This window comes from Mchenga conophoros, linkage group LG4, assembly GCF_057382185.1.
Source record: "Mchenga conophoros isolate Kocher_MC1m ecotype Shallow Benthic linkage group LG4, M_conophoros_male_GT1.1, whole genome shotgun sequence".
In the NCBI taxonomy this organism is placed as follows: domain Eukaryota; kingdom Metazoa; phylum Chordata; class Actinopteri; order Cichliformes; family Cichlidae; genus Mchenga; species Mchenga conophoros.
Genome location: NC_140529.1, coordinates 18,636,621 through 18,649,242, shown reverse-complemented (window position 1 = coordinate 18,649,242; position 12,622 = coordinate 18,636,621). Strand labels below are relative to the sequence as shown.

Here is a 12,622-nt window from a genome sequence, read left to right as displayed (position 1 = left end):
CTGCTAACATTTAGGAATGATACTGGTAAACAGGGACTCTAAAATAACACAATTTGTATACAAATATGTCTCGTTTGACCTATGACCTCACTTTAGCATTTTACATCTGCCTCTCTTTCAGCTTGAGCCCAACATCTGTTAGATTCTTAAAGAAAGTACTGTCAAGACAAATAATGAATCCACATAAATAATTAGTAATTATTCTCAGGATGATGTCAGTAATTACAAAAGCCTGCCCTAGGCACTTGTTTTTACTGCACTACAAACCTCTTAAAGTACATTTACAAAGAACAAAGTGAATATATACAAAATGCAGCACTATTACCTTTCAAGTAAATACTGCCCAGAGAGCGAGTTTCTTGGCAGAGGTTTGAGCTCTGAGTGCTTCTTTGTTTTGCTAATAGTTGCAAAAGTGCTCATGAAGGAAGTTTGTTTGGTAATAACCCTGAATAAAACACGACACACACACACACACACCCAGTCTGAACACTTTAATGTGAACACAGATCAGTAAACTGTAGGGTAATACAAATAGCACACATCGAGTCTCACTCAACCCACAGAGGAAAAACATCAGTCCACGGCACGAGAGCTGAACGAAGCTTGACGGGCTTCACTCGGATACTTATGGAGTGTATTTAAAAAAAAAAAAAAAAAAGGAAAAACACTTTCATATGGCAGGATGTGTTAACCATCAGTGTCTGGTTAAAGGACTCGCGTCTCTATTCTGGTTCATAAGTCAATTATAGACGATTCTGAGCTCTGTCGAGTCAGCAGAGGCGGCGCGTGGCCGGTCGGGAGAGTCTGGAGGCACAGTCAGCAGTGGTAATCTTTAACTTGAGCAATACGAGGTGAGCGGTTTAACAGTTTTCTGCGGTGTTCGGTTCAATAGGGAACTGAGGTAACGCGCTAGAATTGATGTCCTCAGGAACATAAGAGGAGACTGGGTGATATAAAGCCATTAGTACAACCCGGACTCTTAGATTTAGAGTTCATTTATTAGATTTGAAGAAACCTACAAAGTACTGAAATGAAGGTGTTGGCGAATAAAGCTGATATGATTGACACCCTGAAACAAGGAGACTAGCATGTCCTCAGTCCTGATTCCCTGTCAATGTAATACAAAATCTGTTAAAACAGGCTCACACGATGGTCTGGCAAATATAATATTTAATAGTAAGAAGGCAACTGGCTCAACTAGGCTGTCTATTTTTTTTTTTTTTTATTTACTTGTTAAGGCCACGCGGCTGCTAAAAAACAAAATAAAACCTGCCAAAATACCCTGATCAGGAAAAAAATAAAAAAAAGAACAAACAGCCACAGCTAAAGCGAGGGAATGCAAGGGGGTTAGAGGTAACTGCTTTCCCTCTTCTCTCAGCAGAATTTGCTGGCTGTTCGACTATCTGGAAAAAAGAAGTGGCCTGAATTCCAAATAATTTAACAAGACCCAACTACAAATAATCTGCTCAAAGGCTTTAGGCGGGCTGTGTCCAAGATTTGTGTCCAGCAATTACTGCTCAGTGACCGTACAGCGATCGTGTGCACGCAGCACTTTAGCTTCCTGTACAATTCTTTCCAAGGCAGATCGTGGTAATCGTACAAAACAATGTGAAAAAGAGAGAAAAGAAAGGAAGGAAAAAAGTGATAGGAATCAAATTTGCTTGTTAACAGATGCTTTTTTTTTTTTTTTTTCCTTTTTTATAAACAAACTGTAACCAAAAATCTGGATAATGAACACCATTTACTTTCTCCGGTTTTTTTTAAGATGTCATTCTTGTAATAAAGGCTGGTGCAAACAAAAATCAATCAGCGTTGCTATGGGAGGAATGATGAAGTGATTGGAATTTAGAAGAAAAGGAAAATAGATGGAACCGCAGGAGAGGAGTGAGCAAGCTGATGGACGGAGAGAGCAAAAGACTGAAACAATCCAATATCCAGGGGGAGGTGGGAATGATGGCAAGAAAAAAAGAAAAGCGGAAACAAAGCAGAGGAAGACATTGGTGGACCAGCGAGCGAGTGTGGGAAGGGGGGAAAAAAAAATCAAAAAAAAAATCAGTCCTTCCAATCCTTCTTGATAGCGAGGCTCCATTCCCAAGACAGGTGATCGTTTTTGTCGTCATCGGTGAACTTGGACTTGATATGGTAGGTGCCGCGGGCCAGCATCCCTTTTGGGGCTTCCTCCATTGTGGTGAGGAACTCGTACTCCTCGCTTGGTCTGGGGCCGTAGCTGCCCACCATGTAATCAGACTTGTCAACTGCACATCACAGAGGGAAAGAAAAAGGAGAACTTTAGGATCAAGAGGCAGACTCACTAGTTTTTATTTTGTTTTGCCTTTTGTTTTTAAGTCAGTTTAGCTCCAGCATGGATTTTTATCATATGAAAATGGTTATAGTTTTAGTTTCATTGTTTTTTAATAATTACTGTATGGTGACCATGTATGAGAGGCAAGGTTTAGGAAAATCAGTACAGCTTTATAAAAAAACCCCAAAAAAACAGCAGAGTGAGATGATTTGAGCAGGCTCACCTTTAACTCCTTTCCTGAAAGTTTGCTGCATGTACTTCAGGCCTGACACGATCTCTTTGTTGACCTGCAGAAGGCAACAAGAGTTAAATTCCTCTGAAAAGCCTCTGACGATAATGATAGTGCTCTGCAGACTGCAGTTACATCTCCAGCAGTGCTGTAACAACAACACTGCGACGTAAACAGAGCGCAGTGGCGAGTGTGACAAACACCAGACTCTCACCTTGAAGCAGATCTTTATTCTGTACTCAACTCCCTCCTTCATCGGAAACGGGTTCTTCCTGAAGCCTTCCAGGTCCCCTGGCAGAAAGCAACACAGCAGGGACAGAAGAGTCAGATTCTTTCCACTTTGACAATAAATAAATAAATAAATAAATAAATAAATATATAGCAGGCTGATAAACAGTTCCCGTGGATTTTGGGGTTTCAACACCCTGTAGTAAGAATAATGACCACCAGGGGGAACAATGTCACAAGTGAGCCTCTGCTCTGCTGGAGGGGGCTGAAGTTTCAGGAAATGGCTCATTAACGCGGACACATAGGAATCAAGTCGACACAGATTAGTGAACTAATGACCCAGCAGGCCTATGACCCCCACCACACACACACACACACACACACACACACACACACACAACAATGAGACTTGTATGCCAGCCTCACTTCTGCTCACTTATTTTAGATTTCTAGTTTCTAAACTAAAATCGGCACGGACACACCTGCTCTACTTACCAGTCAGATCGAGGACCAGATTGTTTGGAGCCGTATCGCACACCAGAACCATCTTCGTCACCTGGACGTTGGGGACAGTGGGATCTAAGACAAGAAGAAGAAGTCACGCAATTAAAAACATCGTCACAGTATAGCAGGAGATAGAAAATCTCATTAGTTTGAATAAAACAACAGAAAAATGCTCAGGGGAGGTGTTACGTACACACACATCCATTTGTGTGTATATAACTACTCGAACACTCACTCTACGTTGCATTTAATTTCAGTGAAATTTGTCTAAAACATTAAATGCTCGTATCTGGAGAGTTAGAAACGCCATAACAATCTCTGCTTTTCAAGCTCTTGAACTGAAATTGTACTCCGGAAAGGATTTGCTTTACTTTGCACACGTGGAGTTACTCTACTTTCATGAATACTGTGCTAAAATTAGTAATTTAAAGCCTTTTAACTAACAAAGATTTCAGATCAACAGTACCAGCATGCTGTATGACAGTAAATCTGTATATTTTTTAAACAGATTTCTTTGCTGAGAATATAACTCAATGGCAAAAATACAGGAAAGAGTCTGTCTGAGCTGTTAATGACTAGTTTCTGACTCATCAGCTCAGTTTTCAATATTCTAACTGTTTCCACAACAAATTCCTGGCCTTGTGATACGCCGTGCTATTGGTAGGACAAACATGTTGAGCAACAACGTTGGCAGGTTTATTAAAGAATGACTTTAACATACTTTTGTCATGTCGTCACTACACAGGTTTTAATCATAAATTTAAAAAAGGCACAAGCTAAATCCACAAGAAAAAACACTCCAACTCTTCTTGAAATCAACGCGTATTTAAACTTATTGACGTATGTTAATTAACATCAACACACCAACGACTACAGCAGCTGCGTTTCCCAGCAGCGCCTCCTTGTACTTGCGCAGGCTCTCGTCATCTTGGTCCAGCTCCTGGATCTCCTTCAAGCTCTTCTGGGCGGGGGGTTTGTAGTTGACAGAAGAGTCGCTCTCATCATTGGCTGCTGCGATCGCTGCCAGCTCCTCTGGTGTGGGCTCGTGCTCTGCCATGGTGTGCTAATTGCAGCAGGAAACATTGACAGAAGAGAGAGGAAGGGTTAGATGACAGGAAAGTAGAGTAATACACTTTGACCAACAGAGGTTCGCACCACAGACTGCTTCTCCTTTTCACTCTTGCTACGAAGCAAAGTAGCGACGGGCTGTTTAAGACTTCCAGCTGCTGGGATTCATTATCCTGAGGGATAAACTTTGACCTGGGCGCAGCACTCTAAAGCTGCAGGTCATGTAGGAAGAAACAGCCTATTCTACTGCTTTAATAGTTCACATGCTGAAAGACAAAGTAATGGCATCTGCTCTGCAAAAACTTTCACTTCAGAGCAACTTCACTGTTCAAACAGAGTGACAAGAGGAACAATCCACAGAGCTCGTGTGCACTATTTTCTTCATTAACAGGCAGCTGGCAACAGGTCAGCTATATTGAAATAAACCAAAGATGAGTCAGTTTTGTGCCTTGCGGGCAACTTTCACATTATTTTGACAAGAGCCCAGCCACTTCCAAAGCCCCTTTGTTTATTCAACACCTCAACACAGACTTGCACATATGCACACACCCTAGCAGACACGAGCCAAGACACATGACACTCTAACCCTCGCAGTCTACTTGGCGGACCAGCCAGTTTCCCTGATGTCGCAGCGATGACATACAGCAGAGGTTGGTGGTCTAAGAAGCTGATGGTTATCTGAGCTCCATGCTGTCCTAGTCTCTCCGGCTCAACAGCAAGTAAAAAACAGCAATGCGCGCGTGGCCGTTTACACCCAGCTGTGCTCTCACAACCACTCTTACTGCTAATTGCCAGTGATTCTGAGCAGGCAACAGCACAGTAACACAATGAGACCTTGGACAACAAACCTGCTCTAGTTATGCAATTTATAACATCTGGTGCACAAATGCTGGGCAAAGCCTGCACAGTGCTGTTCAACACATGCAGCTGGATGATGGTACTGTGTAACACTTGCGTGAGGTCTGTTCTGCAAGCACAACAAGATGAGAACAGAACCTGCAGTCATCAACAAACTGATAGCACTTTTCTACTCTTATCGACCACTGAAGCCTCACGTACAGTGCAAACCACAGTCGCAGTCATACAGTGCTTTATCGACTTGAAGCAGTTGATTTATCACACATAGAAAGCAAGAAGGCAGAGACCTGCAACGGAAACACAAAGACCAGCTTTCATGCACTTTGCCCTTTGAGGCGAATCTCAAAGCAACTCTAAACTTCTAACAAAATTAGAAGAAGTGACACTACTTACTGTCAAATAATGAGGCAACACAGCAGAAAGCTCTTTCTGGTCAGCGACAATTATTTATTAATCTGCAGGTGTTGCCCTGTCTTGCCATGAACAGAACATTCCTCCTAGCTAGCGAGCAGCTACACCCTCAAATGTCTCATCCTGCGTGTTTGCATGTTGAAAGAACTTCCTGTACTGCGCTGAATTTAACCATGCATCAACACGGGCCACACGTATCACTGTTTTAAACTGTGCAAAAATGTGCAGTATTGCATTAAACTGAAAGAGGAAGATTAGAGCACCAACTTCTTCTCCTTTAAACTCTTAGTTACACATGCTACAAAGATGCAGGCAGTGACTAACACCTCAGCTTCTTTTTCTTTTGTACTGTTGCAAATCAGGTTAACCCGGGAGGTAATGACACAATGAACGGGTACAGGCGAGCTAACAAATGCGGATAAAGCAAACGCACAAGAACCCACCAGACAAACAACCCTTAAGTGGCGACAGCTTACGAGGCCAGTTTCACCTGCTCAGTACAGGTTGTTACCCTCGGCAGCAGAATACAGCTGACACAACCTCACCCATTGCAGCAAATCACACTCAGCAAATGAACAGTGTTGGAAAAAAACAAAACTGGTTTGTTGATCCGCCTAACCCTCTGCTCTGCTCTATTTTGCCTCCATATACAGTTGGGCATTAGCCAAGCAGGAACTGAGAATGCAGCACAGTTTGTTTTTTTTGTTTTCCCCAAATTGGGCCTCTATGCTCCCATAAAAGCACAAATTCCTCTTATCCCAATAGCTTGCTGGTTTGGCCTGTCAGCTGTGTGAGTGTTTCCTGGTCAAAAAGACAGGGAGAAAGAGACGGAGAAGAAAATCAGACCAGATATCACAGTGATGTGTCATATCATTCTTCAAGGCACAGGTTGTTTTTCTCGCTTCCTCTTCTCGACTTTCAATGCACTCCTTGTGACGGCTGTGCAGCGAGCAGCATTGTGACTGCAGCATACCAAACTGTCACACAGCAGGAAGTGCTCAGTCACAGAGAACTGGCATGTTTCTCTACTGGAAACTATTCTGAAAATCTCAAGTCAAAACTTCTCTGTCCTAAATCTCAGCTGTTAGTGTATAAAAATTATTATTTTTTGACTGGATCAGTACCTCACCTCCAAGATGAAAGTATGGCTGAATCTAATAACTATATACTATTCAGTTAGTGATTCTAAACCACTAGGTAAGTCACAAAGCAAACCTTGAACTGAGCTTCTACACCGTTGGCATTTTGAAACCGCAAATTTTTACATCGCAACGGAGACGCGCCAAGCTTTACTCTCCTTTTTGACTCCAATGGGGGCCAAAATACAACAAAATGATTCATTTCTATTCAACCAGAGCTAAAACTAGACTGAGATCATAAAATCATCAAGACAGGTCATAAAATCAGAACATGGTTTAGTTGCTTTAATTGTTGTACAGCGCTTTGTGAGCTCTATATAAAGAAGCTTTACTAAGAACACATGAAAAACAGGTTTGCATTATGGCATTGCTGGCACAAGTAAGCATGCAGGGTTAAGACACTTCCTGCTTCCATTTTCATGCTTGGAAAACGGAAGCCAGTGTGTCCATCTTTTGTATACAGTGTACGATTGGATAACATTTTCCCAGAAAAACATGATTATGGTGCACAAAGAAACAGTTTCCAAATTTGTCTCTAATGATACTAAGCCTGGTAATGACTAGACTGACGTGAAATACAATCACCATAATAAATGCAGGCAGTCATTTCTGAACTGTAAAACTGCAGGGCATCTGATGAAGTTATTCCAGTGCATCGAGCCACATTTACCAACATAAGCACCAAGAAATTATAGATACGGCTGTTCTAAGTGTGGCAGACAGCCACATCACTTCAAGCTACCATCTTAATCAAGTGTGAAATTGTTGATTCAGCATATTTTTAAAGAGAGCCCTTCCCCCCCCCTCCCCTCGCTCAATCCATGTGGCTTGTGGCTAAGCAGCTACATACTGAGCTGACAGGAAAAGGCCCCGTCATTGTTCTGCCTGCTGGGAATCAACACAGAGGTCATGAGATCGTGTAAACCCACACTGGGATGTGCTGCTGGACTTCTCCTTTTCAGTGTCCCAACCTTCACCTGTGCTACTTTCTCCTTACAGGTGATAATCTCGCCGCTTGGCTGGACTAAGCAGCACAAATTTACAAACATACCAGGCTTGGCAGGAGTTGAGGCTTGAGATTAGTCTTGCTCCCTAGCAACACTGCTGAGCAGTAAGAAAAGGTGGGATTATGGATCACAAGGCATTCGGGGCCAGGAGAGGAAAGTGTTTGTGTGGAAGTGTCGCTGGTGACGCACCACGAAGCTCTCCTGCTGAAACATTAGTGACTGTGGCAAGTTATTGAGGTTAAGGAGGCACCAGGTAATCCCTGTGGGATGACACAAGAGCTACAGGTGTCATTAATATATGTGTGTGAGTGTTCATAAGGGTAATGAACTAGATATTATATTACTGAAACATCCATACAATGAAAGCAAACTTGTGGTTCTTGTGTTTGTCCTCATCTTTCAGGTTGCATATTGTTGTTATTGAATATCTACTTTTAACCATTAATGAGGTGAATAAAAAAAGTTATTCTTTCATATGCCACATCCCCTGGACAGAAATACTAGAAAACAAATTTTATAGAGTTTTTAAATCAAAGTTAAAGTCAACTTGTTATTCTCTACTAAAATACTGAGCATTATTTCGATAGTAAATAGAGATTAGAAGTGATGTATTCTGTATTTCCCTGGTTTACTTTCATTAAGCACCATGAACGGCATTATTTAAAAATTAAAATGTAACATTTATTATATATTTATAGAATATCTAATATATATATAAAAAAATAATAAAACATGGTTATGAGTTTAATCTACTAAAATTACTTAGATTTAACCTGGGTTTTTAGATCATGGAAAGTCAGGGTTCACAAAGCATTTTCTTTAGTTGTTGTTGGCATTTATTTTGATTTGCTGTTTGAGCATATTGGCATAATGTGGTTGGTGCTGGCATCACCTAACCAATCCTAAATATGGGATTAGAGCTACAGACTTCTAACAACAAACTGTAATCCTGAGAAAACATGAGGAAGTAAAAGACAAAACCCAAATGAATCCCAGCAACTGCAACAACAAAGTCTCAATAGATGCGACTCTAAATACAATCACGTATTCTATTCAATTTGTAGGCTGTGTAGGTATATCATTTTGATGTCCAAGACAGTTTTAGCCTTATTTAGTCTCAGGAGTGAGCACTTCAAAGGTATGCCTATAGATATAAAAGGTCAACAAGTGTGCTACAAGCCTTTGGAGCATCTGTTAAAAGGACTGTGACTACACAAAGCATATGTAGCAATAAAATTGCTTAGAAATAATTTGCAGAAAGCAGGAACAAAAAAAAAAAAAAAAAAAAAAAAAAAAAAAGAGGACATAATAGTTTCCTCTGTAGAGAATCAAACATTTACTGATGCCGTTCAAAGAAAGCCAAAGGGCTTACACACACATTTTAGGGTCCATCTCACTGTCTGCACTCAAAGGTTGATCGCTCATTTATTATCTGCTTTAAGGTGTCTGAAGATCCAGCATAAACTATCACGACAACAACAGGTTAATGTAGAGGTTTACCCCTGAGGCTACCTGGATAAGCCAGTTACCATCCCTCACAGTCCAGCCCTCTGGCCGTGGAAGATTTGATGTAATCTTATGAGCTCCGTTTAGAGCCACTGGTAATGCAATAGATGCTGCTGTTCAGGTTCTTCACTGCAGGCAAAGGGCAATGGAGCGGAGGGGGGAGGGGGACAACAAACAGCATATCACAGGCTGGAGTAAAGGCAAAAGAGAGCTGCAAACTGGAAAACCCTGAATGCACGCAGGTTCAGCAACAACTCATATTTGTTAAGAATACTTTTTATTAGCCAGGTTTTCCAGTGATTAGGCACATACAGCAGCCAGGTGCAGGACAAAGTAAACCAATATGGGAAGCCTGCTTTACTGATAAATCAAAAAGTGGAAGTATTATCGCTGATAACTTACAGTCTGAATTTGTTTCATGGAATAAAGCACACGTTTACCTCAGAGACAAGAACAGGACATGAACAGCGCTTTACTAGACCTTTATGAGGTGACATTTAGCTCCTGGCCTTAACTCTATTCTAGAAAGTGATGCTTTGATCCTCTCAGCTCTCTGTGTTCTTGCTCTTTCATGCAGCTCTCAGTGCACATAAGCCCTTTGGAGTCGTTCAATTTTACCTACACAATCTCTCTACAGTTGCACTTTGCTTTAGCGGTGACTTCTCTGATTTGGGTGCGCCACAAAAATCCTAATCATCAAATCAGCAGATTGGGATTTGATTCGAAATGAACTACCCTGCAATGACTGTAATGGAAAGGGGTGCTGCTGTAAGACCACATCCTGTATCCACCGTCTCTGTAGTTCAACATTTTTTTTTTCATGCATACAGATCGAGAATATTTCACATGTATCAGATAATGTAACTATTATATCGTTCCGCTGTTATCTTGCTGTCATTTTAAGCTTTTTTTTTTATTTATCTCAGTAGAAAATTGTGCACTTAGCACAATGACTGCAAAGAGCAGCGCTTTGGTGGCATGAATTAAGACCTGCACCACACACCACATGAAAATACCTTTCTGCTGTGCATCTGAGTAATGCAGAGCCCCCATGTTTGATGAAACTGATTAAGCCCGCAGCACATGTCTTCAAATAAGGAAGCCTTGCACCTCAGGCAGCAACTGAACCATTTTGTCTGTCAAGAAATTACTGCAAGCTTCCTTTTTCAGGCGGGCTTGATGATTCATATCCTTTAACGCGCTAACCACAGCACTGCACAACTCATCTTCTTCAATCCAAGCTAAGCATTTTTTTAATGATAGAAATGCTAGAAGGCCTGCTCCTGAAGCCTCTAAAAAAAGAAGAAAAAAAACATGATAGGTTCAATCAAGTTGTAGGGGCAGTGCTAACATGCCAAATCTTTGAGGAAGTGCTGTAGAGCTGATGCAATCCAGAGGAACCCAACCCTAACAAATATAGACAAGTGGGTAGGATAAAAACAGAAATGCAATGAGATAAGGAGTGGAGGAGTATGCAGGGACACTGGTAAATCGGTTTAACATGTACTAATGAATAAAAGACTAAAATGTCACAGAAAGGGTTTAAATCCATGGTCAATGAGCAGCAGAAAGAACAGGAGTGGCTGTGAGAGAACAGAAAAGCAAAACATGTCTTCATCCCCAAGAAGGCCCAGGATAAATAGGAAGCTTTAAAAATAGCCGGTGAGAAATCCCTTCGAACAGCAGCAGGAAGCTAAGCGTGAATGGGAGAGCCAAGGCGCCAGCCACGCTGAAAGGTTAGGGCTTTGCGCTGCTACGCTGGCTAAGAAAGTCCACTAGAAAAGTGTGGCACATGGAGAAAAACAATGATTTGGTTAAAATCTCTTTTGTTATGTAAACTGAGAAGGGCAAATGCATCATCAACTTTACTTTGTCAGTTCATAGAAATATGCTCCAGCCATTTTTGCAGTTCAGGCCTGTGGTTTTGACCCTTGCACTCTTCACTGTGAGTTGCTGGAACATGTTTGAAGATTATAGCAGTGTCAGGAAAGCACACCAAAAATGTTAAGTACCGACCCTAAATGGGTCTTTCTCCTTTCTTTTCTAAACCTCTGTAGGCCTCTCCTCACACCAGAGGAAATAAACTGCTGCAAGACACATCCGCCCGCCACTGGAAGCTCGCAACATTTTAAATATGAGGTGAAGCAAGTGAACAATTCACGGCAGAAGTTGATTAAACAGAAGGTTCTCGACCTTCTATAAGAAAAGAAGGGGCCAAAAAATCCTCTACTTATCATGCACACACATATACAGGAAGGAAAGGGAGGCTTCACGGTTTGTGTGATCACGCTGAGAAATCACTTGCCAGCCATTCAGCCAAAAGCACACAGCTTAACTATCACACCCAAAGTGCTCAAGAAGTTACTCGATCTTGGCAGATTTGATCGACGTGCTCTGATTAATTGTTTGCAAGTAAAAAACAAAAAAAAAGCCAAAATGGTGGCTGCTTCAAGTGTAAGCTAATTCAAATTAAAAGACAGATGAGTTCCAGGAAGTGGCTGAAAAATGTTCCTCATATAAAGGACATGATCATGAAGAATGTGTTAAAGCAGACTAAACTACTAATTTGAACAAATCCCCTACTTTACTGGTCAGTGCAATCACTTTATGTGTGTGCTTTTAACAGCAACGGGTGACATTTCGTTACTTAATAGCCCCAACCCTCTCAGCTCAGATCGGGTTCAACACCCGGAAATTCACAACTAACCGACGGCTTCGAACAACCTTACAGTGACTTCGCTGTAATTTTAAGAAAACGACATTAGTGCAACTACGGGAGTATAACATGCTATTAAAAAGTAGTTCCTTAACTACAGTAAGCGATTATTTGGTAAACATTTTTTCTAGAATTCAGGTTCAAGCGGTAAGTTAGCCGTTTTTTTTCCTTTTTTCTTAGCAAGTAATCGATAGAAATTTGCCGGAGCAGCTTAAGGACGTATATTAACGCACATTTAACAGAATAAAATATATTATAAGAAGACTTAAGTGGGTGTTTTATCTACTCTTACCGTTTTACTTGTGGTTGGCTGGAAACGTCTCCTGTGAATGGGAGTGCAGTGAAGCGGCAGAGGAAAATCTGAGCCCGGTGCCGCTGACGGGCACAATGTCCGGTATGCCACCTTCAAAATAAAGGGCGACAAAAAAAAACACATTTTTAAAAACGTAGCCCCAGCTGCACGCAGTATAGATACAATACATTTTAAAAATAGAAAATATCCACAACAAAGTATTTTTTAAGCTCGACTATGAATTTTCTTTGTATGTGGTTCAAATAACTTAATGTTAAGTACAATTTAGAATAGCATTTTTACTGAGTGGGGACTTCTAGTTTTAGTATCTTTATACTTGTGTGACAGTGCATTTTAATTAA

At 41.2% G+C, this 12,622-nt stretch overlaps 1 protein-coding gene across 2 annotated transcripts; it reads right to left on the bottom strand.

Moving 5' to 3' along the window:
* Nucleotides 1–476: 476 nt before the first annotated feature.
* arhgdia (Rho GDP dissociation inhibitor (GDI) alpha) lies at nucleotides 477–12,371 on the bottom strand. 2 transcript variants are annotated; one of them, XM_085270781.1, is made up of 6 exons: nucleotides 12,261–12,371; nucleotides 4,128–4,326; nucleotides 3,255–3,338; nucleotides 2,746–2,822; nucleotides 2,526–2,589; nucleotides 477–2,255 (listed from the first exon to the last, which is right to left on the bottom strand). In XM_085270781.1, exons 2-6 carry the CDS (start codon nucleotides 4,318–4,320, stop codon nucleotides 2,053–2,055), a joined length of 621 nt encoding a protein of 206 aa, XP_085126907.1. In that variant the 5' UTR covers nucleotides 4,321–4,326; nucleotides 12,261–12,371; the 3' UTR covers nucleotides 477–2,052. The 2 variants fall into 2 exon arrangements, with proteins under 2 accessions (XP_085126907.1, XP_085126908.1); XM_085270782.1 differs by lacking the exon at nucleotides 12,261–12,371 and adding an exon at nucleotides 5,583–5,734.
* Nucleotides 12,372–12,622: the final 251 nt, after the last annotated feature.